The following is a 26,983-nucleotide window of genomic DNA, read 5'->3' as shown; positions in this document are numbered from 1 at the left end:
AGTGAGGTGGATGGACCTAGAGTAGTCTGTCATACAGAGTGAAGTAGGTCAGAAAGAGAAAAACAAATACCGTATGCTAACACATATATATGGAATCTAAAAAAGAAGGTTCTGATGAACCTAGGGGCAGGACAGGAATAAAGACACAGGCTTAGAGAATGGACTTGAGGACATGCGGAGGGGAAAGGGTAAGCTGGGACGAAGTGCGAGAGTAGCATTGACATATATACACTACCAAATACAAAACAGATGCTTGTGGGAAGCAGCTGCATCGCACAGAGAGATCAGCTCGGTGCTTTGTTACCACCTAGGGGGGTGGGATAGGGAGGGTGGGAGGGAGACGCAAGAGGGAGGGGATATATGTATACATGTAGCTGATTCACTTTGTTATACAGCAAAAACTGACACACCATTGTAAAGCAGTTATACTCCAATAAAGATGTTAAAAAAAAAATACATGTGAGAGAGTTCCCAATGAGCCCAGCATCTGTACAAATAGTAATTTCAAAAGCAAATACCTCAGTGGGAAAAATACCTTGATTTGTCAGCAGGATCGCAGAATTTAAAAAGAAAGAGCCCATGCCTTTTTTGGAAAATAAAGAACAATTTAACTTCTGGAACTTCACAGCTTGGACCCTAGCAACGCCTCTTTCGGATTAAATTTTCTACTAATTAAACCCAAATGATTTAAACATTCATCACCTTGCACTGCACCTCTCAGAAAACAAAAACAAAACCGAAAAAATCCTGGGGTTTGGAGTGGGAGACATACAGCACACACACACAGACACACACAGACACACACACACGCGCACACAGACGTGCGCGCACACATACACACACGCGCGCGCACACGCAGCCTGTCTAAAGGGCGCTGGGGTTTAGGAGGCGCGGGGCCACCCTGCCCGAGCCGGCGGGCGCTGTGTCCCGCCCGGCGAGTTGGCAGTTGGCGACCCCCCTCGACTCCCCCGCCGCCGCGGGCTCCCCGTGGCCTTCGGAGGCTCGGCGAGTCGCTCCAAATGTTTGCCATATTTGTTCAGCCTCCGTAACTCGCCGAGCAGGGCCGGCGCGGCCCGCCCCGAGCCGCTCTCGCCGTCGCCCCCGCAGCCGCCATGGGCAGGGAGCGGCCGGGCCGCGGCGCGCGGAGCCAAGGGGGACCGCCGGCCGCCGACGCCGCGGGGCCTGAGGACATGGGGCCGAAGAGGGGCGCGGGGGCCCCCAAGGAGTGCGGGGAGGAGGAGGCCCGGACGTGCTGCGGCTGCCGGTTCCCGCTGCTGCTCGCGCTGCTGCAGCTGGCGCTGGGCGTCGCCGTGACCGTGGTGGGCTTTCTCATGGCCGGCATCAGCTCCTCCCTGCTAGTCAGGGACACTCCATTTTGGGCTGGGATCATTGTAAGCATCGAGTCTGTTTTGCCTGAGCGCGTTTGCCAGACAGGAATGCCACGCCGCATGGTCGAGTTACCACTAACCCACCTGCATGCGCCCTTCCCCGGCTCCACGCCTCTAACTCGCCCTCTGCTTGGTGACCGATGCCCGCCGCCCCGGGTCTGCTCAGGCCTGGCGCAGCGGGGCTCGTGCCCTTGTCCTGCTTGTGGCTCCGAACGCCTCCGCCTCCGACAGGCCTGACCCTCACGCGCTGGAGCTGCGGAGGGAGGCACAGGCTGCTTACTTTGGTCACACTGAACAGCCTCGATAACAACAGCAGATTCACTTCGGCTTTTTCTTTCTCCTCGCCCGCGGACCCCACCCTCGTCCCTACAGAAGTAGCAAAAAAGTGAATACGTTCATCCTGTAAAAGCAAGTTAGGAAAAATCCTGTACTTGGAGTGGCCACGCTGGGTAGAATTGATTTTATTTTTTAATTCTGAGGTTCCGGTAGTAAGTTTATAAAACAGTGGTTGAAGGCAGGAAATGTGAATACAGCAAGCACAGCCTTAATCCACTGGAATCTAAAGTGGGATAAACCCAGGGTGCTGGCCGTGGCAGGAGCCTTATTTGGGACTCTGCTAATGGATGTACTGTTCAAAGTAGAACACTGCTCAGCTGTTGTGAGTTGAGTGTTTGGACACAGCATACTTGGCTTAATTAAACGGATTCTCTGATATGAAGTGGGTACCATTTATTGAGCACCTACTGTGGGCCTGTCCTGCTAGAGGCCTTACACGTATTATTTCTAATCCCCACATCAGCCTTATGGGATAGTTATTATCCTTCCATTTCTCAAATGAGAGAGAACCAAGGGCAAACCCACTGAAGGTCATGAGTTTCCAAAGTTGGCAAATCAACCAAGTTGATTCCTTTTAGCACCAGACTACATCTGCGTTTTCCTCATTGAGCCATGTTGCTCCCACATTTAGTTTGTAATTTTATTATTATAGTGCCTCGGGCTTACTAAAATCTCTTTCACGTGCATTATTTCATTTGGTCCCTGAAACAACACTTTGAGGTGGGAACTGTTATTCATCTGTGGACACGAGGAAGCGGGCTAAGAGAAGTTAAATGGCATTCTCAAAGCCCAGAGGTGAAAAGTGGTGGAGTCAGGTGAGACCAGAATCGACACCTCTGGCTCCTAGTCTCCCATTGCATCATTACTGCTATTACTGACCACAAGAACTGTACCTTATAAAACAACCCTCAGAATAATTTTGGATCAGGGACAGATGTTAAAAACACCTGATTAAGTATGCATTGATGCAGGTATTTTCTATTTAAGATTATTCGAACTCCCAATTCTTGCAGAGTAATTTAAAACTTTTAATTTGTGTACTGAGAATTCCCATGAAATTATCATGATTGGAGTTTTCTAAATCAAGTGATTTTAAAAATAGCTTTTCACTAAGATATACTGGGTACTTTAGTCACTTCAATGACTGTTAACATACTCAGAGGGAAAAAAAGGTCTTTTCTTCAAGGCTAGGTGAATTCAAAGAAGAAAGGAACGAAACTTCTCATTCAGTGGTTTTGAATATCATTTACAAATGTGTTTTCTAACCTTTCTTTATTTCAACTTTAAGAAGTCCAGTACGAAAAAAGCAAATTAGGTGGGGAAAATTTGTCTTAATGTTTAAGACGGGAACGTACAAACCTTGCAACTCTGAAATTTCATGAGCTCCTTGTAGGAGCATCACATGCTCCTAAGTGCCCTTGGAAGCTCCCTGGATATGGTGCAAAGAGCATTATCTGCAGCCAGTTCTCTGTTTGTTCCAGTTTTCTCGGCTATAATCTGGGATCCACTCGAAGTTTTCTTGTAGTGACATCTGTATTGATGATATCTGTAATCTTGTCTTTCAGCAGAGAGCATATGCAGAGCAGAGCAGTTAGTGGAGATGGCCTGAGACAAGAGAGGAGGGGCCCTAAGGAGTGGGCAAGGAGAATCTCATCCCAGCTGGGCCGGAGCTGCAGGCAACTTGTCCCCATCTCCCACAGACTCCCTGCTTGTTGTTCTCCTCAGGCTGTCTGTGGTTGGTCCTGGGGCGCTCTTCCAAGCTTTCAAGAAAGGGAAAAGGCAGGGAGGCCGGGTGGTGAAGTACAGAAGCGGAAACACTGCACCTGGTGTTGAGCTCCCGCCCGGGCATTATTCACTGAATAACTTGGGGCAAGTTACTTAAATTCTCTAGGCTTCTGTGTCTTCGTTGATGAAATCAGAATGGTAATAATAATTCCTCTCTCTTAGGGGTGTCCTGCGGAATAAAGAAATAAATACATGTTCTGATACTTAGAACAGTGCTGGCTCCCGGTAAGCGTTCAGTGAGTTCGCACTTTTTCTTAGCCATGAGTGGAGCAGTCACTGGTAGTGGCGCTCTTCGAAGTAGCAGTGGCTCTATTTTATCTCTAATCACGCAGAACAGTCACTTTGGACTTGCTCCATTTCCCACACCAGTTTGAACCCTGAAGAAGCTATCAGTTCGGCCATCTCACCTTTCTCTGATCTGAGCCAAGTTACTGTTAGCAGTCTTAGTGGTATTAGATGAGTCCAGTACTTTCTGAATCTTTCTGGAGGATTATAAAAATTAACTTGGGGGAGAAGGGCCTCCTCAGGGTCATTTTCCCTAGGGACGTGGAATGAGTCTGGTCTGGTATATCCCCCAGGGAATACTGGAAAGTTAGACCGAAACAGTACAGGTCAATCCCTGAGGCTGAGACAGAGTCAAACCTGTTTCGGGAATTTACGCTGAATTCAAGCAGGGCGCCCAGCCTGAGGCACCCGCCCCATCGACAGTTTGACGGCTTCACTCTTCTATTTCTGTTTATACTGGTTGCCTCTGATCATGTGACACTTCATTTTACAAGGTTTGCTATCGCATTACTTTGGGATTTGGGTATCACCATTCCCATGATAGAATCTAGGTATATGGATAAATTTACTTAGGCAACTTCTTCTTGACCAATATCTGGGTGGCTTGATGAATGTTCAGTGAAATTCTAGTTATAAAAAAAAAGCCATTGGTAATCTCTAATCAGAGATTTATGTCCAGAGGAATTTTAGAAAAACAAATAGGTGATTTCTTACCTACCTGTAAATATGACTCCTCTCACCCTCCATCAGAGACATGACTGAAGTCTTTTTACTTCAGTTACAAAAGATTCCCGTAAAGGAAAAAGAAAAAGAATGGAGCTGCTCTGGAGACCGCTAACCTGTAAAAGTGCCATTCTTCTCTCAAAATTCTTTCTACATGGCTTGAGGGTTGCAAGTCACTCCACAAGGACAGCACAAAGTGAAACAAGGTCTTTGAGGATGAACTTGGCTAGGGGCAAGGGATCCTAGGAAACAGAAGTTTGCATTTGATTCTGTTAATGGCTTGATTTAGCTGGGTGGAATAGACATTCAAGTTTGCCCGTCCTTCCAGAATTCTTATTGATGAAAAAATGTGTAAGGATTGAAGAAATCTAAGAACTTTGGGGCCTTTACTTATTTCTTACTCAGATTAATACAATTTTGGTTTAGGTGAAGGATAACGTGTTTGAACTTTGGCTTATTTTTTTCATTCGGCAACATTTGTTGGGGATGTCTGACGAGCTAGGCATTGGTCTAAAAATAATGAATCATATGCAAGGAGGAGATCTCCAGAGACCCTGATGGACATGTGGCCTTATCTGACAGTAATGAATACTTCCGGTTAAAAAATTTAACCTACGCAAATATTTTTAAAGTCCATTTACCTTTCAAAGTATTTCACTTACCATGATTTATTTGCTTTGGCATTTCTCTCTGAAGTCAAGTTAAGAGCAAACTCTTGCTTCTCTTCCCCAATGGGGATGGTTAGTGTTTGTTAGTTTCTTGGCCCTTGTAGGGAATATTCCAATGGAAAGTGGGAATTTATTTGCCTTATTGTTGCTTCTTTTAGTTTTCCTGACTCTTGCTCCATTGTTCGCATACCCCGTCCCCCTGGAATAAAATCCCTGAGATATATACTACAGTAATCACATTAGAAAGTTTAAGGAAAGAGCTTAAAGGGAAGAATATTTCCTTTCCTTAATGTCATTCATAAAACTTATCATATGAATCTGTAATGATTAAGCGTGCTGTCAGGAATTTCAATAACAGTTTTCATATGTTAACTTACTCTAAGGAATTCAAAATGCAGGTGTATTCGGATTTTTGAAATCTATTTTTAATCTTGACTTGATGGAAGGGAACATTGGGTGGTTATTTATTTTAAAAAAGAATACACCCTGAAATTCACAAGTAGATATATGACATATAGCAAGTTATTATCCGCAATTTATAAGTGGAGAGACTGCGACATGATGGTTTGCCTAAATGATTTGATCATGGTTATGAAGAAAAACTGGAAGTGAGAAAGATTTGGCACTGGGCTTTTGGATAGACCCTAAAACAAGTCAAGAAGCAAAACAATGATGTCAATTTTCTATATATGTGTATTGACATTTGAGAATTTAATCTGGAATTATATTTTTAGGAACACATTGCATAGTAGTACATTATTTTTCATATTGGGGCTTTAATACGCTTCCAAAACTTAAAATTGCATCTCTAGTACCACTGGGAAATAATTTTGATTATAGCAACTGTCACAGGAGAGTTAGGGACTGAGGAGTGATAATCCCATGGCCTAACTCAGTCTCCACTGAGTACGTATGACAAGTAATGAGAGGATAATTATCTTATAGGTACATGAAGTTGTTGTAGTAAGTCTAGAAATGGAATGTAATTGGATTAATTTGGAAAAAAATTAATTTTAATAAGTGTATGAACACAAAAGGGAATATTCAAGAATTTGGTGACATGCTCTCTGAAAGAATTTTAGGAATACTGAATAAAGAATAAGTAAAGTTAAGTTAATAATAAAACAACAAAAAAGAGCTTCCCTGGTGGCACAGTGGTTGAGAATCTGCCTGCTGATGCAGGGGACACGGGTTCGTGCCCCAGTCCGGGAAGATCCCACATGCCGCGGAGCGTCTGGGCCCGTGAGCCATGGCCGCTGAGCCTATGCGTCCGGAGCCTGTGCTCCGCAACGGGAGAGCCCACAACAGTGAGAGGCCTGCGTACCGAAAAAAAAAAAAAAAAAAAAAAAATTAAAGAATAAGTAAAGTTGGAAAAAAATCATTAGATGCTTAGAATCATTAGGAGACTGTATTTTCACTTCTATTGCTAGCTTCATACTAAGCCAGATATGCAAAGGCCAAGGGAATGCTTATACAATGAGGAAATTATCCCTGAATTTCCTTTCTCTTTTTAAAAAAGGAGTGTTAAACCAAACTCTATTCCATATTTGCCATTATTAGAGTTTCTGTTTGAACTTATGTATATCCATTTTTAAACTATGGTTTGAGAAATGACATACAGTTGTATTTTCCAATATAGAAAAGTTTATTGATATTGAAAAGAACTAAGAGGTAATAATAAGGAGTGTGTTATTACTCTATTGTGGGCCCCTGGGTTCCAGAGATATTCAGAACGTGTTAACTTAGCATTATTGAGATATTTTATTTCATGTTATAAAATGACTGCAGGATCTAAAAAAGAAAGAAGTCACGTGACTTACTTTGCGTTCCCCTAACTTGAATAAATTAGGACAAATTAGGATTGATGTGGCTGAATGCTAGATGCCAATATTACCATCCTTACCTTCTACAAAGAAAGCAATGGCATAGGTTTCCCTAATATTTGGTCCAGTAGTTTTATAGATTGCCATTATGATGTCCACTTTCAGTTTGGTCTGAGGAAATGGATATTTTCTGGACTTTTTCTTCCCATTAACCTTGTCCATGACATTTCTATTAAGGGTGCTCTTTAACTGGGTCCACTTGCCTGTGTTGTACCCTGAAGGGTTGGCATCAACATTAAAGGATACACACAAGATAATGTGAGGAGTTCAGTGTGCATATTGCTATGTTGCTGTAGGATAGGAATGGAATCTAGTCATTAAATTTTAATTAGATACCATTTCACTGCAAAGTACAGTTCAGTTTTAGGACTTAGATCCTGGCAAACTAGAGAAATCCTGCTCAGAAGAGCCCATTAAAATCCAGGGTTGGATTCAAGTCTAGGTTTATACAAGTCTAGGTTTATTACAATGAGTTCATAAGCTGAAGGTGATCTTCTTTTAAAAAATGGATGTTGGGAACAGTATTTGTAGCATAAACTATATAAGAGCCTATTTCAGAGGCTTGTCCTCTTTCAGATGGTTTGGATGCTACCTCAGATCTCAGTGTATTGAGATAAAATTTGGCAGGAGTAACTGTTAGATGACTGAGCGAGGCAGCTGCCTCGATCACCCTGGTAGATTTTAAAATTCATATGTGTACGCTTCCACACACAGCAATAACTAAAATACATTTTCCTTTCTGTCTTAGCCTGCTCCAGTACGGTGGGTTCTAGTGAGGGGCTCTCTTCCCGGCTTGCAGATGGCCACCTTCTCACTACGTGCTCACGTGGTCCTTCCTTGGTGCATGTGCCTGGAGAGAGGGAGGGATCTCGCTCTCTCCCTCTACTTCTAAGGTCACCCGTCTCGTAGGATTAGGACCTCCCCCTTACAACCTCGTTTAACCTTAATTACCTCCTAAAAGGCCTGTCTCCAAACACAGTCACATTGAGGGTTAAGGCTTTAACATGTGAACTGGGGGAGGGTGTGCATAATTCAATCCATAGCCTTGTCAGTGAGGAATGTCAGTTTGTACAGCCACCTCAGTGATTCTTAAGTGTGTTTCTCAGCTGACTCAGGAAGGCCCTGTGGCTTTCATGGAACGGCTACAAGCCTGAATGTTTCTGATGAGGGTTCTGCACCAGTAAGCTGACACTTGGCAGTGCGGCGGGGTGGCGTGGCTCAGGCCCATGCCTGTAGTGAAACATATGGAGGAGGGTGTTTTCAATGCATTTACGCATTGCTTCTTTTGTCAAATTTCAGTAGAAATAAAATCAAGTAGATTTAGCCGGTGCCTACAATTCCAAGGGTAGCTTAGGCGTTTCATCTGTTGCCTTAGCTTTCAGGCTTAGGACCCACCATTTAGTAAATCTCTGCCTTTCTTGGCTGCTTCTGGAGTGAGTCGCTATCAGAATCTAGCTACATGACACCTTGGCCTCTGAGGCAAGAAAATGAGGGTGGCTGACTGAGCCCTGCTGGTGGCGGATGCTCAGATTTTCAGCAATTAGATGAGCCCTCTGGCCTCTGGGAGCAGTGATCTCAGGCTTGGTCTTTCTAGAACTCAAGGGAAGCCCGCTCTCAGGTCTCCTTTATAATATGCAGCTGATGCTTTCATTTTTGATGATGGTTCTGAAAATGAGATGAACACTCTTTGTTCTGTGGAATGGGTCAAAATAAAACCCTGAGGGTGCTCCCACCTGGGGCCTCATGCTGTCACAGCCTCCAGGACGAGCATGCAGCTCCTGGTGGATCCTCCTTAGGTACACAGTCAGGGCTTCTCGTTTGATCCTGTTTGTCCAGCTTAAAACCCCTAAAACTTCTAAGGGTCTCTGCTTTACTTTAACAAGCGCTGCACAAATCCAAACCATCCCAGAGGGGAAAACTAGAGAAGACTGAGTAGAACCATCCAATATGCCACCTTTTGGTCCAATCCGAGTCCAAAATGAGTAGCAAACAAAAGGCAAGGAAGGCCACGGTTCCAGACACATGCTGGAATGTCGCTGGTTTGATTTTTGAGCATATTTAAAGTTGATGCTCTCTGATCTAAGGTTGCTAAGCAACATCCGCTGCCTAACACAGTCATGAACGTGAGTGTTTCAGTGCTGTGTTTCCTCACCCTGGCCAAAGGCTGGTAAGTGACTGGCTGTTAGAAAGCAAATGGTTTGCTCACAAATCAGCATTCTCACGTCCTGCTGAAGAAGTTCGGTTGGGGCTGCTTCTGTTGCTGCAGAAATGAGCAACTCCCCCTGGCTGGGAGAGGCTGCGGAAACCTCGAGGATGCTGTTTTATCAGCATCCCACTCAACTGTTGTTGTGAAAGTGTTTGATTCAGCATTCACTGTAATTAGCCATTAAAATCCCATTAAGATACGTTGTTATCAAGACCTCTCTCTTGTGTGGAAGATAATGACAGGTGAGGAGAAAAGAGGGGGACTTGCTAGTGTGTTAACTAGACCCTAACTAGGGAGAGAATTTTCGCTTTATTGCTAGGGAAAAACATAACACTTACCAGCTTCCTTCTAAAGTATCAGGTGTGGCACACATATCAGGCCATTATCTGTGCCATTTAGCTGTGCCAGGAAAGCTATAAAAGGGGCCTTTTCCAAGATAAGGGAAACAGCATTTCAGCCTTCATCCTTTCTGTTGGAGGATGGAGGGTGCTCGGTTATGGAGATGAACACAAGGCGACTGTCCCCGCCTCAGTGAAGCAGTGCAGCGTCAGAGGCAGCAAAAGGGCAAACTAGGTCTCCGTAAGGTGGACACTTTATAATCAATGCAAAATAACTGCTCCATGACTGCATACTGATGGAAGACAGAATTCAACCATTTTAGTGCACGTTCAGTAAGTTTATGCATGTCTCTCGTGCGCTCGCTACTCAGATTCTGAAACAGAAGGATAAACCCACGCAGGTTGGCTTTGTCGCATAATCTTTTCATGAACAAGTGGTTTGGGATGCCTATGAAAGAGTTTCCATCTAAGTTAAGGGCTGTGAGACCAAACATAATTTTAAAAATGAACATAGTGTGACCGTAACTATTGTGTTCGAGAACCCTCGATAAGTACTCATTCAGTCACCGAATCTAGTGCGTCACAAATTTTTCCACCTGGAGACCTCCCTGAAGCCTCGCTCCCCTTCTCCCCATCCTCACACACACATCACAAAAAGCTCAGTGTCTAGCTAACCCATGTTGCCATGGAAGGGAAGAGAGGAAATGCGGGAGAGGCTGCAGGCTGCCTGGGGACACTAACCTCATGATGAAAAGGACAAAAAACTTTTTAAAGAAGTAATGTTACTATATATTACTTAATGGTCCATTATATCCTTTGTGTATGTGTGTGGTTTTTTTTTTTTTTTGGTAAAAAGTGCTCTTAATTAGAAAAGCCACTTGATAATATTTTTTAAAGATTGAACAGGATGGTTCTCTCATTTACACTCCTGTTATAATTGAATTTATATTGATTTACTGTATAATTTCTATATACTGTACAATTTCATCAAATTCTATTTATTGTACTGTTTCAGATAGATGGACCCAGGAGTATTAACACAGAATTATCTGCACAATCATTTCTGAAGTGGGACCTAATTTGAGAACCTACTTAATTATGCTTGAATCATAAAATTCAGCCTATCTCTATACCTCTGGAGTAGGCTTAATCCACATTTATAAGATTCCTTTCCCTTCTGAGAACTTCAAAAATTTTTAAGTGAAACAAATGAATTGTAGTAGTTTATTTTTCCCACAAATAGGTAGCACTTCTACCGCTCATGTTGATTCATGAGAAATGCTGAAACACAATTTTGTTTCTCTTATATTCTTTGAAAATGGATTACTTTGCAAAAGTAGGTACTTATAGAACCTATTGATGATTAGTTTCTGACAAGTTACCAGAAGAGTGAGTTAGGTGGTTGATGAGCCACAGAACAGAAGCCTATCAACGAAAGAGTACCTACTTGTAAAACAGAAACCTTTCACATCTAGCCATTCTCCCTGTGTCTTTCCATACGCCAAGTGCGTCACTCCCAGGAGCTGTGTCTGGGAGAGGGCACACACACACACAACCAGCTACGATACAGTTGAAAAAACCAAGTGTTAACTTGGTGCCCTAAAGAGGGTGGCACAGAGGAAGGTGTGATTAATCCTGTCCGGGGAGGATCAGAAAAGGCAAGGAGAGGGGGCCTGAAACTGCAGGAGGGGCTTCAACTTTGGAATAAAACGCATGTGGGTAGAATCCCAGATCTACCATTTTGAAAAAATTTAGGTTATGATTTTTATTTTTATTTTTGTGTGAGTTTGAACAAGTATGGGCAATTCTATACAATCCTATGATTTTAATTATGAAAATTTCTAAGTATATAATAGCATAGACAGAATAATAAAGCAGCCTCAGTTTCATCAAGTTTTAATATTTTGTCATAATTGTTTTCATTTTTTTAAGAAAGAAAACATTGCAATATATTGAAGTCACCTGTTTCCTTTCTTAATCATATTCTCCTACCCCATCCTCCTTCTCCAGAGGTATCTACTATCCTGAATTTGATATCTGTCATGCCTATGAATGTTTTCATACTTTTTATATGTATATATCCGTAACCAATAATTAATGTTGTTTTCAATATTTTAAATTTTATATAAATGGTAGCATAATATCATGTTTTACAATATTGTTTTTGAGATTTATTTATAATAGTTCATGGATATCATTCATTCATTTTTGCTATACTATATTTCATTATAGGAATATACAACAATTAATTTATTCATTCTCCTGTTGATGAAAATTTAGGTTGTTTTCAGAAGATTATTTTTTTCTTGCAATTACAAACAGTGAGACAATGGACATTCTGTTCCATGGCTCTCTATGCATGTATTTCAAAGTTTTTAAAGGAATATTCCTAGGAATTGAATGATTGGGTCTTAAGATATAGGCATTTTCAACTTATTAGATATCGCCAAATCAGTACCGCAAACCCAAAGTTGTACAAATCTATACTCCAGTAAGTCAGAATTTCCACTGATCTTCATATATGCCAAATTTTGTTACTGTCAGACAATTTTAATTTTTAAAAAAATCTTTTATTTTTTTAATTAACAAGTTTTAATACAATTTTAAAAGGTTACTTTCCATTTACAGTTATTACAAAATACAGGCTCTATTCCCCGTGTTGTACAATACATCCTGGAGCCTATCTTACACCTAATAGTTTGTGCCTCCCAACCCCCTCCCATATTGCCCCTTGCCCCACGCTGGTAACCACTAGTTTGTTCTATCTGTGACTCTGCTTCTTTTTTGTTATAGTCATTAGTTTGTTGCATTTTTTAGATTCCACATATAAGTGATATCATACAGTATTTGTCCTTTGTCTTTCTCTGTTTGACTTATTTCACTTAGCATAATGCCCTTCAAGTCCATCCATGTTGCTGCAAGTGGCAAAATTTCATTATTTCTTATGGCCAAGTAGCAGGCAATTTTAGCTTTTGCCTATCTTATTTGTATGCAATGATATCTTATTTTAATTTATATTTTTCTGATTACTGATGGAGTTGAACATATATGTTTATTGACCATTTAATTATGTTTTCGATCCTTTATTTATTCAACAGATGTTTTCTATGAGTTGTTTTTCTCCTACTTATTGATTTATAAGATTTATTATCTTTGTTACTTAGCCTTTGTGGTTTTAGGTGCTGCAAATATCTTCTCCTAGGTGGTATCATGTCTTTTACTTTTGTTTATGGTGGCTTTGTTGAGGAAAAGATTTAATTTTAATGTATTTACCTATATTAATCTTTTTATGGTATATGCTTTGATATATTTTAAAGAAATCTCCCCCTACTCCAAGGTCAGAAAGATATTTTTCTATATTGTTTTCTGAAATGTTGAAGGTTTGCTTTTGTATTTATATCTTTAATCTAAGTGGTCTACTTTTTGCATATGGATGTGAGATAATGTCCATATTTTATTTTTGGAGTGTGAATTGTCTTAGTACCATAAATAATCAGTACTTTCACACTGATCTGCTATTTCCATTTACCATCTATCAAGTTTCCATATTAGATTTGAGGAGTGTGTCTGTGATCCTCTTCAATCCCATTGTTTTTTCTGTCACTCTGCTGATATCACACTGTCTGTATTAAAATAGCACTATAATGCATCTTGTTATAAAGGTCGTGGCATAAGCAGCTCACCTCCCCGACCCCCATCTTCCCCATACCCCCTGCACTGGAAGGCGAAGTCTTAACCACCAGATCACCAGGGAAGAATATAAATTCTATATATTTTAGAATTGGTTTCTCAAGTTCCAAGAAAAATACTTTTGGTATTTTCATTCAGTTTGTACCTTCTATGCAAGCAAAGAATACCTCACCAGTTATTTGGGTTTTCTCTCATGTCCTTTTTGCTTATCTTTTGATTATTGATTTCAGCTGAATTGCTTTGTGCTCAGTTCATGTGCTTTTCATACTCTCAATTCTTTGATATTATATGAGACTTACTCTGTGATCTAGTATGTGACTAATTTTTATAAACATTCCATTTATGCTTGGGAAAAAAATGTGGATTTTCTCATTTTGAAATTTACAGTTCTGTATTCAATCTAAAAATCAAGCTTTTTAATCAGGTTGTTGAATTTTCTACATCCTTACTAATATTTTTCAGCTTGATCTAAAGATTACTGAGAGATGTGTATTCAGATTTCCCAACATTAGATGAATCTATTTCTCCTTGTTTTCTTCCCATTTTCATTAAACATTTTTAATCTACTTAATGACTACATACAAGATAATGATTATAAAATACTTCTTTAGTCTTAGATTAATAGCTATCTTCTCCCATTAAAAAATATATATCATTCCATTGTTTCCTGACTTCAGTTATTGCTGCTAAGCAGTTTGGTAAATATCTAATTGTTTTTCCTTTATAGATAACATGCCTCTTTCCTCTGGTTGCTTTTCTGATTTTCTTTTTGTTTTTGAGGGTGCTGTAGTTTAGCTCCAGTGTGCCTATGTGTGGATTTGATTATATGTTTCCTGAATCTAAGATTTTTGTGTCCTTTATCAATTTTGAAAAAAATTCAGCCATTATTTATTATTTCCAAGTATTGTTTCCCTCTTCTCTTTAGTCACTTTGCCTGGAACTGCTATCAGTTGTATGTTTGGACATTCTTGTTTTATTTTCCTTATTTCTCAACCTCTCTATTATGTTTCTTTTCTTTTTTAAAAAATTTTTATTTTATTTATTTATTTGGTTGTGCTGGGTCTTAGTTGCGGCAGGCAGGCTCCTTAGTTGCGGCTTGCCAGCTCCTCAGTTGTGGCATGTGAACTCTTATTTGTGGCATGCATGTGGGATCTAGTTCCCTGACCAGGGATCAAATCCGGGTCCCCTGCATTGAGAGCGTGGAGTCTTAACAACTGTGCCACCAGGCAAGTCCCTCTATTATGTTTCATCTCCCTGTGTCTCTCTGTGCTGTATTTTAGGTTATTTCCTCAGATATACCTTCTAGTTTACTATTCCCCTTTTCAGTTGACTTTAATGCCTGTTACTTGTCCAGGAGTTTTTAATTCCAATGATTTTATTTTTCATTTCTAGAACTCCTATTTTGTTGTTATTGTTGGTTTTTTAATATATTCCTGGTATCTTCAAAAGTGCCCTGCTCTTTATTCATGTTTTCAATTCCTTCTTTCACATCTGTTTATTTTGAATGTACTTTTTAATATGTTTAGTTATTTATTCAAATATGTTCACAGTAGATGATTATGTAAAAGAATAGTTACAAATCACATATATAATATAAAATCATTTTGTAAACAAATAATATAGTTATATATTGAATGTACTTTTTTTTTTTTTTTTTTGGCGGTACGCAGGCCTCTCACTGCCGTGGCCTCTCCCATTGCGGGGCACAGGCTCCAGACGCACAGTCTCAGAGGCCATGGCTCACGGGCCCAGCCGCTCCACGGCATGTGGGATCTTCCCGGACCGGGGCACGAACCCGTGTCCCCTGCATCGGCACGCGGACTCCCAACCACTGCGCCACCAGGGAAGCCCTGAATGTACTTTTATAGGCTCTATTTTTTAGTTCTGCTATTTGAAATTCATGTGGCTTTAATTCTGAGAGAGAGAGAGAGAATGTGTGTGTGAACATGCATACAAGCTTATATGCGTGTGAGTGCTGGCCTTCCCTAATGAATTGATTTTTCATATGTTTGCTATAATTAGTCTGTGAGTTCATTTTCTAAGAGCATTTATATGTGATAATTCGGTGTGGGCTATTTGAGGATGTAACCCTTCCAGATGGTCTGTCTTGCCAAGTGTCCCAATGGTATCATGATCCAAGAGCCACCTTTTCTTAAATTTACCTATTTATTAGGGAAAATTTCAAGCATACTCAAAAGTAGATAAAATAGTACAATGAATGCCTATGGTCCCATCACTCAGCTTCAATAATTATTAAGTGATGATCAATGTTGCTTCATTTGTATATTCCTGTACTCCTTCCATACTCACACACCACACACTGGATTATTCTGAAGTAAATCCTGGATATTACATCATTTCATCTATAAATATTTCACTATGTAAGTCAAAAGATGAAGACTAAAAAATAATCAAAATAGCAATCACACCTTACAAGTTAACAATTTCTTAATAGGTTCAAATCAGAGTTCAAATATTCATGATTAACTCATGAATATTTCTTCACAGTTTGTCAAAATAAGGATCCCAGTAAGATCCACGAACTGCAATTGGTTCATATATTTCTTATATCTCCTTTTCTCAAAGATTTACCTATTCTCTCTTCTCTCTCTCTCTCTCTCTCTCTCTTCTTCCCTCCATCCTTCCCTCTCTCTCCCTCTTACAATTTCTTTGTTGAAAAAAAACAGTTGTTTTTTTTTTCAGGACTGTGCAAGTAGCAGAAAACTCTCAAAACCTCTACCCCACCTCATCAGCTGAGACAGAACAAGTTTCTTGATAAATTTTAGTGCTAGTGGATTAATTATTTTCTAGTAGCCATTTAGGGTATAGCCGTTTAAGGGTGTAGCCACTTAGGGGCCTACATTTATGCCATGGGCTTGGTTCCACCCTTAGCCTATAGAAGCTCAGTGCATTTGAAAGTGTTTTTTGGGAGAATTTAGTCCTTAATATTATGCAGAAATGGAACCTCTTGATGCTTTAAAAAATCTTCTTTGGATCAACTTGAAAGTTTCTTAACCTCTCTAAGTGACAGTGTTCTATAAAATGAGGTACATTTTTTTTTTCTTATTTCACTGTTTTAGGGAATAAATGAGCTAATGTATACAAAGTGGGTAATGCAAAAAGGGTACCCTTTCTGGGTAGAGAAGATCTTTGAGCAGAGTTTGAAGAATGAATATTACTGGATTCAAAATGGTTGAAGGAAGAGTAGTATACCAGGATGATAAAGAAGTAAAAGGACATTTTAGCTCAAAGGCACAATTCTTGTCCTATGACTATTAAGCCCAATTTTTATCCATAACCAACTTCATTGCTCCACAATTCTTTTGTTTGTGCTAATTCAATCTTTTGAGAGTGTAACTGCAAAATTCCCAGCAGTTCCTACAGAATATGTATCTTAGCATAGTTATGCAAATCTGCATTGTAATATTAAAGTAAAACCCAAACTAAAGGGATTCTACTTGAATGTCTGCATGGTAAGTCACGCACTAGGATAGTTGTCGGAGTTTTCTCTCTGTTTCCTGTAAGTGATTTGATGAAACACTCAGTTGTGAGATTCACTGGTTTAAAATTATGAGCTGGGCTTCCCTGGTGGCGCAGTGGTTGAGAGTCCGCCTGCCGATGCAGGGGACACGGGTTCGTGCCCCGGTCTGGGAAGATCCCACATGCCGTGGAGCGGCTGGGCCCGTGAGCCATGGCCGCTGAGCCTGCGCGTCCGGAGCCTGTGCTCCGCAGCGGGGGAGACCACAACAGCAAGACCCGCGTACCGCAAACAAACAAACAACAAAAAAACATTATGAGCTATTTGCAATAGTTTTCAAGCAAGGTTTTTGAAACTTAGGAATTGTAGCAACTTTGCACTGGCACATCTCTTGCAGATCTCGTTAGCTTTCCAGCCTTATTTTGGCAGGAACATCAAGGGAAGCGCACTATATCCATAGGATTTAAGGGATTCCGGCTCCCTTCATCCAGCCGCTGGTCACAAGTTCCAACTCCTTTTTATCAGTTCCATCAGGATAGTTTTCTAGTATCTGCTAAAGCAACATAGGAGGTATAAGTGAACATCTGCAAGACACAATGTGTGCTAAGAAATAGGGCAGTCACTTTGTCCTTCGCGCTCTTTTTGTGTTTGTACAACAGATCTGCCTAAACTACACAGCAATGCAAAGTACAATGCAACATTGGTTAAAAATTTTTTAAATACATATATAAAGTCTATCTTTCTATATATCATGAATTATACATATATAATCTTTCTATATGTAAACATAGATTATATATAAAGATATATAGCTATATTAATATGAAAATAAAGAAATAGATATAAAATTCTGGTTATTGGATAGTTTCAAATCATGATAAAACCCACCACTTGGAATTAGAAAGGTGGTATTTTACCAAACAAAGGACTTCGGTCTGGTCTGTAAGTGCTTCTTAACACTCCATACTTCTTGACCAACCAATCAGACCTTTTGTCACAGCAAAGCAGGTGAATCCATTCTCTGCTGCTGGCAATTGCATGAGTAATAATGTTCTGAAGTTCCTGAAGTGGCCTCATAAGTTCTTAGAAATTGTATTTCTTTTTTTTTTTTTTTGTACGCGGGCCTCTCACCGTTGTGGCCTCTCCCGTTGCGGAGCACAGGCTCCGGACGCGCAGGCTCAGCGGCCATGGCTCACGGGCCCAGCCGCTCCACGGCATGTGGGATCTTCCCAGACCGGGGCACGAACCCGTGTCCCCTGCATCGGCAGGCGGACTCTCAACCACTGCGCCACCAGGGAAGCCCTAGAAATTGTATTTCTACAATTTATTTTCCAAAGCGATCTAGATTTAAGAAAGTTCTAGGTGATGATAGGTCTGCTTTTGTTTTTTAATTTAATTAATTAGCACATAAATCATTAATTTTGATTCAGTTGGAATGTCTTTACATACTCATATATGAAAAGTCCATAGAGTTACAGTCATTGGACATAGATCTGTCAGGTATCAACTCCTCAGGCAAAGGGACAATGATAATAAAAAAGGAGAAGAAAAAGTTTGAAGGGATGTTATAGATGAGCTCAACTTAGGTGTGGTTCAGCAAGTGTCTTTTCTCCTTAGACTCTGCAAAGAATTAATTTTCTGTGAGAGAACTTGTCATCTAGAATTACCTTTGTGCTGAGAAATTTTGACCTGGATCTCTACCAGCTTCTTTAAAAAATAATCTTAACTTGCAAACTAAAGATTCCAAATTGTTCCCTCCAAGAAATATGTAGAAATGCACAGATGGGGATGTATGTCATAACCCAAACTCTTCCTGGGCCAGGCGGAATTTAACCCTTAGATGAAGAGACTATTTCTGTACTACAGCTCTTCATTGGCAACTTTTACTCTAATGGAAAAATAAAAATAGAAAGAGTAGAGCAATGAAGCTCTGGGGTTGTAGATTCCTAAGGCAGATGGAAAGGCATTGAATATCTTCCTAATATATTATAGGCCAAATAAAACACTCCTTAGCAAAACTTACTATCTATAAAAAGTTGTTGCTAGCTACAGTTTTATTTGTAGTAGAAAAGAAGCTGCTATTTTGGGCTTAGTTTAATAAAAACCAAGAAGAAACATTTTTTCAAAATTATGATTAGTGTTCTAGGTTTTAATGCTTATACTGATGTTTGTAATGTTTAGAGACAGATAGTTGCAGTTTACCCCTCATCTTTTTTTTTCTTGTTGAAATTTATTTTTATTGAAGTATAGGTGATGTACAATATTATGTAAGTTACAGGTGTACCAAATAGTGATTCACAACTTTTAAAGGTTATAGTTATTATAAAATGTTGGCTATATTCCCTGTATTGTACAATATATCCTTGTAGCTGATTTTATACATAATAGTGGGTACATCTTAATCCCCTACCCCTAGATTGTCCCCTCCCCGCCTTGCCACTGGTGACCAGTAGTTTGTTCTCTATATCTGTGAGTCTGCTTTCTTTTTGTTATATTCACTAGTTTGTTGTATTTAGATTCCACATATAAGTGATTATCATATAGTATTTGTCTTTCTCTGACTTATTTCACTTAGCATAATACCCTCCAAGCCCATCCATGTTGCTGCAAATGACAAAACTTCATTCTTTTTTATGGCTGAGTAGTATTCCATTGTGTGTGTGTGTGTGTGTGTGTGTGTGTGTGTGTGTGTGTGTGTGTGTGTGTGTGTCTTCTTTAACCTTTCATCTGTTGATGGACACTTAGGTTGCTTCCATATCTTGGCAATTGTATTTAATGCTGCTGTCAACACTGGGGTGCATGTATCTTTTCAAATTAGTGTTTTTGTTTTTTTCATGTATATATACCCAGGAGGTAGAATTGCTGGATCATGTGGTAGTTCTATTTTTAGTTTTTTGAGAAACCTCCATACTGTTTTCCACAGTGGCTGCACCAATTTACATTCCCACCAGCAGTGTAGGAGAGTTCCCTTTTCTCTACATCCTTGCCAACATTTGTTATCTGTGTTCTCTTTGATGACAGCCATTCTGACGGGTGTGAGGTGATACATCATTGTGGTTTTGATTTGCATTTCCCTGATAATTAGCAATGTTAAGCATCTTCTTATGTCCCTGTTGGCCATCTACATTTTCTCTTTGGAAAAATGTCTATTCAGGTCTTCTGTCCATTTATTGATTGGGTTGTTTTGTTTCTTTGATGTTAAGTTGTATGAGCTGTTTATATATTTTGGATATTAACCCCTTATCCACTGTATCATTTGCAAATATTTTCTCGATTAAGCAGGTTGTCCTTTCATTTTGTAAATGGTTTCTTCGTTGTGCAAAAGCTTTTAAGTTTGATTAGGTGCCATTAGTTCATTTTTGCTATTATTTCCTTTGCTTTAGGAGACAGATCCAAAAAAATATTGCTACGATTTATGTCAAAGAGTGTTCTGCCTATGTTTTCCTCTAGGAGTTTTATGGTTTCTGGTCTTACATTTAGGTCTCTAATCCATTTTGAGTTTATTTTTGTGTATGGTGTTAGGGAGTGTTCTAATTTCATTCTTTTACATGTAGCTGTCCAGTTTTCCCAGCACCACTTACTGAAGAGACTGTCTTTTCTCCATTGTATATTCTTGCCTCTTTTGTTGTAGATTAATTGACCATAAGTACGTTACTCTCTCATCTTGATGTTCAATTCTGCCATAAGCTCTGGTTGATTTGGAATCTTTACTTCTACATGCCTATCACTTTTGGAACTTCCTATTAATATCTGTACACTAAGTCTGGCTGAAACAATTTCACTTTTTTTAAAAAAAAGTAATATTAATTTTGGATCTGTTATGGATAGAAAATATTTTTAGCTGAATGGCATTTTGTTTTCAGAAATTAAATGCTTATCTTTGTAAAGCAACAATAGTGTTATCAGAGAAACATATACAGCTTGGTATGTTTACCAAGATTGGCATTTCCTGAGTAGTGGATAATAAACAGTCTTGTAGCAGAAAGGAGAAGACTCAGAAAAAGAAGTTTTATAACTCTCAGGTGTTTGCAAACTGTTTATGTTAACATTATTAGAGAGAGTTTTGAAAAGTGGGTCCTTGTTATGAAAGCAAAAGTAGCCCAAGTCTCTCAATGAATCGGTTCATTTATTTGACAAATTAGTATTGACTGCTTCATATGTGCTGGTACTATAATAAGCCTTCTACACATGCTGTCTTGTATAATCTTCACAGCAATTTATGAAGTAGGCACTGTGGTTATCATCCCACAGATGATGAAACTGAGGATCAAAGAGGTTAATTTGTCCAAGGCAAAAAGCAAAAAAGTGGTGGAGGTGGGTTCTGAACCTAGGTCTGTCAGATGCAGAGCTAAGATATACTGCTCCAGTTTCTATCCTTTGGATGCAGCCCATTTTGCTGTAAACCTGTTTGTAGTTACCCTCTGTTGCCCCTTCTCTGGGGTCACAGATGTGTTCTCTTTTATAGAGCCTGTGAGGTCTTAGACAGCTTATAGTGGATATGTGTTGTTGGAATAACAATCAACAAGGTTCTCATAAGAAACAATCTTGAGTCTACCATCTTTTCTTAAGGGGTTGCTAGGATTACCAATTCCTTTTTTAGGGAGAACATATCACCTTAAGGATTTATTGTTTGTATTTTGCTATTTACTATATGTCATGTTTGTGTGAAAAAGAAGCTACGATGGTAAGTGCTATGCTCTCCATAACTCTTCTCAACGACTGATACATTATATTTCTACTTATTCGTTTGTTTACGGTCTGCCTCTCCACTTTAAAGCATTGATGCTATCAAGGCAGCGACTTTTGTCTCTTCTGTTAACTGTGGTATCTCCAGAGTCTCAAAGAGTTTCTGGCACATGGTAGGTACACAATGAAAACTTTTTAAATGAAGAGAATGAGATTACTTCTAAGATGTGAGAGAGGGCTACCTTTATATATATTACTCATTTCAGCTCAAATTTCAGAGTAAGTTGTATTGGCACAGTTTGAGGTCATATGAGATGGAAAAAATAATACCTACTACCATTCCAGGCACGTTACTTATGCTCCTTAAATTATAAAGTATTATTTTTTCTATTTTATACATGATGAGACTGAGTCTCAAAGGCTGTGTCCCATTCCCTCAGCTTGGACAGTGTCTGGATCTCAAAGACTGGTCTTCCCACCTCAGGACCAGGGCTTCCTGCCATCCCACACAGGAGAGGAGCAGATGATGGAAAGTTATCCAAATTTCTGCAGTTCTCACTTCATGTATTAGGGCTGTCCAGATTCCTCCAGAGAGGTGACCAGGGTGTATAATGTTTAAGAGCCAGCTCTGTACTTGGACACATACAGCTTAGAGTTCTGTATTTGCTATGTAACCTCGAGCATAAAACCTTTCTGAGCTTAGTTTCATCATCTATAAAATGGGCTAATAACAGTGACTACGTCAAGGATTTTTATGAAGACCAAATGGGATAATTTACAAAGAGAGCTTAGTTTAATGCCTGGCACGTAAAACTGCTCAATATTAGCATTAAAATGTCAAACCATCTAGACTTGTTAATTCGTTTTTCTTACATAAATATAAAGACCACACCAAGTATCCATTGGTGCTAATAAAAAGTAGACTATGCGATATTTGTAACCAAGACAGTAGGTGTGTTATCAATTCTAAACCTGTTTAAGTTGGTAATACATTTCTGACCCCTGAAATATACTCTAAATTTGGCCTACTGTAATAAATGTATGAGTGACTCTAATTGCAATAATAATTATGGTAGTAATCACTACCAGTTATTCTCCAGCTTTTTGTTAAGGTATTATACTATACCCTTTACTTGCATTATCATTAATCCTTGAATTAACCATCAAAAGAAGGCCTTATTGTTTCCATTTCATAGATAAGGAAACCAAGGCTAGGAAGAATTAAATTGCTTTGTCCAAGAACATTTAGTTAGTAAAGCAGCAGTTCAAGCTTCAGGCTCTAAAGCCCACATTTTTTCCACTATGCCACACTGTCTCCTTGACTGTAGTTCTAGACTTGGTTTTAACAAAATTAAAGAAGTAGTAGTAACAACCAGTTGAGTGAACTGTTACTTGATGTTTCATGCTTTTGAGAGTTATTTTTACCTTTCTTACCTCATCTGATTAGAGTATTTTTTAATCCTATTATCTTGCTTTTACCTTAAAATGCGACTTAAAATAATAATAATTAATAATAATAATAAATGTGGGGAGGGATGACTTCAACATTCTACCATATTTAAATCCTATCTGATTAACACCAAACTTTTTGTTGTCTTTAAAAAGTAATGCACAGCAGGGAAAAGACAACACAGTTGATTCAATGTCCCTTACATTACAGAAAGCATGAGAGATTTTGATGAGTGACCAGGAGGGAGGGATTTGAATGAGCTGCTGTGGGCTGCCCATTTTTACACCTGGCATAGCCTGGTCAGATGGCATTACCCATGGCAATCAATTTTCCTGTGCTTCAGTTTCTCTGCAAAGTGGGGCTTAAACTGTGAATTTCTAAAGAGCAATGACCATATCTTATTCTGCATATTCCTAGTGCCTACCACAATAAGTTGTTGAGCTCGACTCAGCTGGGGAGTGATACCTTCACGGGGGTGGCCGTGAATAACAAGATCTCAAAGATTACGTTGCTACGATTCTTACTCCATTTTCACAAATTAGGAAATGAGTACTAGGATTTCTCCCTGGCTCACTCCTCTGCACCTTTATACTGATTCTGTAGGCTGGTTTCAGGGATTCCCAACAACTAATAAAGAGTAATGTGCCATACTTTACTCTTTACTTACAAACTAATCCCAGATGCTTCTAAAATAAGAGGAGGGACTCCAATGGGCAGACAGTGTGGTAGGGGTGCGAGGTGCCTAGGGCACCTCTGATGGGCTTGTGAAAGCTGATTGTGCACATCTCTTCCCAACCCTGTGCTCAGTGACTTCACATTGGTAGCTTGAAAGCAGCACTGGTAGAAGTATTTATACCATGGAAATTAGCAAGTGCTACAAATAGCAGCTCCCACCCCTACAGCTGGTTGTTAAACGTTTACCAGCACACCGATGGAGAGATGGTCCACTTTTGGATGATTGCTTTGCTTTGGCTTGCAGTGGAGTGGGCATTGGCTGTCAACAGTAGCAGAGGGCCACATCGCACTGATGATTTAGAGATGCTCCCAAACCATCAACCACACTCGCTGAGGCCACGGGCTCTAGAATGAGGTCATATTTAAGAAGTGATGAAGACAAGGATTTTTTCCCTCCAATTTTAAGGAACTTTGCTACAATAGCCATGACTATATTTATTTATGGGGAAACTATTATTGTTACATCCCATTATTACTTGTAATAAACAACTCTTCTATAGGAAACTCCACTAGTCAGTGTAAAACTCCTAACTCCTAACCATTCAGATAAAACCCATACTAGGCGTCAGTATTTAGAAGACTATGTTTTTATTTATTTATTTATATTTTTTTATCTTCTTCTTTTTGTTACATCTTTATTGGAGTATAATTGCTTTACAATGGTGTGTTAGTTTCTGTTTTATAACAAAGTGAATCAGTTATACATATACATATGTTCCCATATCTCTTCCCTATTGCGTCTCCCTCCCTCCCACCCTCCCTATCCCACCCCTCCAGGCGGTCACAAAGCACCGAGCTGATCTCCCTGTGCTATGCGGCTGCTTCCCACTAGCTATCTATTTTACGTTAGGTAGTGTATATAGGTCCATGCCACTCTTTCACTTTGTCACAGCTTACCCTTCCCCCTCTGCATATCCTCAAGTCCATTCTCTAGTAGGTCTGTTTCTTTATTCCTGTCTTACCCCTAGGTTCTTCATGACATTTTTTTTTCTTAAATTCCATATATATGTGTTAGCCTACGGTATTTGTTTTTCTCTTTCTGACTTACTTCACTCTGCATGACAGACTCTAGGTCCATCTACCTCATTACAGATAGCTCAATTTCATTTCTTTTTGTGGCTGAGTAATATTCCATTGTATATATGTGCCACATCTTCTTTATCCATTCACCCAATGATGGACACTTAGGTTGTTTCCATCTCCTGGCTATTGTAAATAGAGCTGCAATGAACATTTTGGTACATGACTCTTTTTGAATTATGGTTTTCTCAGGGTTTATGCCCAGTAGTGGGATTGCTGGGTCATATGGTAGTTCTATTTTTAGTTTTTTAAGGAACCTCCATACTGTTCTCCATAGTGGCTGTACCAATTCACATTCCCACGAGCAGTGCAAGAGTGTTCGCTTTTCTCCACACCCTCTCCAGCATTTATTATTTCTAGATTTTTTGATGATGGCCATTCTGACTGGTGTGAGATGATATCTCATTGTAGTTTTGATTTGCAGTTCTCTAATAATTAATAATGTTGAGCATTCTTTCATGTGTTTGTTGGCAGTCTGTATATCTTCTTTGGAGAAATGTCTATTTAGGTCTTCTGCCCATTTTTGGATTGGGTTGTTTGTTTTTTTATTATTGAGCTGCATGTGCTGTTTGTAAATTTTGGAGATTAATCCTTTGTCAACTGTTTCCTTTGCAAATACTTTCTCCCATTCTGAGGGTTGTCTTGTGGTCTTGTTTATGGTTTCCTTTGCTGTGCAAAAGCTTTTAAGTGTCATTAGGTCCCATTTGTTTATTTTTGTTTTTATTTCCATTTCTCTAGGGGGTGGGTCAAAAGGATCTTGCTGTGATTTATGTCATAGAGTGTTCTGCCTATGTTTTCCTCTAAGAGTTTGATAGTTTCTGGCCTTACCTTTAGGTCTTTAATCCATTTTGAGCTTATTTTTGTGTATGGTGTTAGGGAGTGATCTAATCTCATACTTTTACATGTACCTGTCCAGTTTACCCAGCACCACTTATTGAAGAGGCTGTCCTTTCTCCACTGTACATTCCTGCCTCCTTTATCAAAGATAAGGTGACCATATGTGTGTGGATTTATCTCTGGGCTTTCTATCCTGTTCTATTGATATATATTTCTGTTTTTGTGCCAGTACTGTCTTGATTAATGTAGCTTTGTAGTATAGTCTGAAGTCAGGGAGCCTGATTCCTCCAGCTCCGTTTTTCGTTCTCAAGACTGCTGTGGCTCTTCGGGGTCTTTTGTGTTTCCATACAAATTGTGAAATTTTTTGTTCTAGTTCTGTGAAAAATGCCAGTGGTAGTTTGATGGGATTGCACTGAATCTGTAGATTGCTTTGGGTAGTAGAGTCATTTTCACAATCTTGATTCTTCCAATCCAAGAACATGGTATATCTCTCCATCTATTTGTATCATCTTTAATTTCTTTCATCAGTGTCTTATAATTTTCTGCATACAGGTCTTTTGTCTCCTTAGGTAGGTTTCTTCCTAGATATTTTATTCTTTCTCTTGCAGTGTAAATGGGAGTGTTTTCTTGATTTCACTTTCAGATTTTTCATCATTAGTGTATAGGAATGCCAGAGATTTCTGTGCATCAATTTTGTATCCTGCTACTTTACCAAATTCATTGATTAGCTCTAGTAGTTTTCTGGTAGCATCTTTAGGATTATCTATGTATAGTATCATGTCATCTGCAAACAGTGACAGGTTTACTTCTTCTTTTCTGATTTGTATTTCCTTTTCTTCTCTGATTGCTGTGGCTAAAACTTCCAAAAGTATGTTGAATAATACTAGTGAGAGTGGGCAACCTTGTCTTGTTCCTGATCTTAATGGAAATGCTTTCAGTTTTTCACCATTGAGGACGATGTTGGCTGTGGGTTTGTCATATATGGCCTTTATTATGTTGAGGAAAGTTCCCTCTATGCCTACTTTCTGGAGGGTTTTTATCATAAATGGGTGTTGAATTTTGTCAAAAGCTTTCTCTGCATCTACTGAGATGACCAAATGGTTTTTCTCCTTCATTTTGTTAATATGGTATATCACGTTGGTTAATTTGTGTATATTGAAGAATCCTTGCATTCCTGGAATAAACCCCACTTGATCATGGTGTATGATCCTTTTAATGTGCTGTTGGATTCTGTTTGCTAGTATTTTGTTGAGGATTTTTGCATCTATGTTCATTAGTGATATTGGCCTGTAGTTTTCTTTCTTTGCGACATCCTTGTCAGGTTTTGGTACCAGGGTGATGGTGGTCTCATAGCATGAGTTTTGGAGTGTTCCTCCCTCTGCTATATTTTGGAAAAGTTTGAGAAGGATAGGTGT

General features: G+C 39.4%; 1 protein-coding gene across 1 annotated transcript in view; it reads left to right on the top strand.

Annotated features, from left to right (window-relative positions):
- The first annotated feature begins 865 nt into the window (after window positions 1-865).
- SSPN (sarcospan) overlaps window positions 866-26,983 on the top strand; it is a 48,594-nt gene continuing 22,476 nt past the window's right edge. Inside the window, exon 1 of the mRNA XM_079936105.1 lies at window positions 866-1,391. Within this exon, the coding sequence (XP_079792231.1) occupies window positions 1,113-1,391 (279 nt within the window). The 5' untranslated portion in view covers window positions 866-1,112. The remainder of the gene's footprint in view (window positions 1,392-26,983) is intronic.

The sequence above is a fragment of the Stenella coeruleoalba genome (assembly GCF_951394435.1).
Source record: "Stenella coeruleoalba genome assembly, chromosome: 11".
In the NCBI taxonomy this organism is placed as follows: Eukaryota; Metazoa; Chordata; class Mammalia; order Artiodactyla; family Delphinidae; genus Stenella; species Stenella coeruleoalba.
The sequence above is the reverse complement of the archived record's forward strand: the minus strand, read 5'-3'. Positions and strand labels throughout refer to the sequence as shown.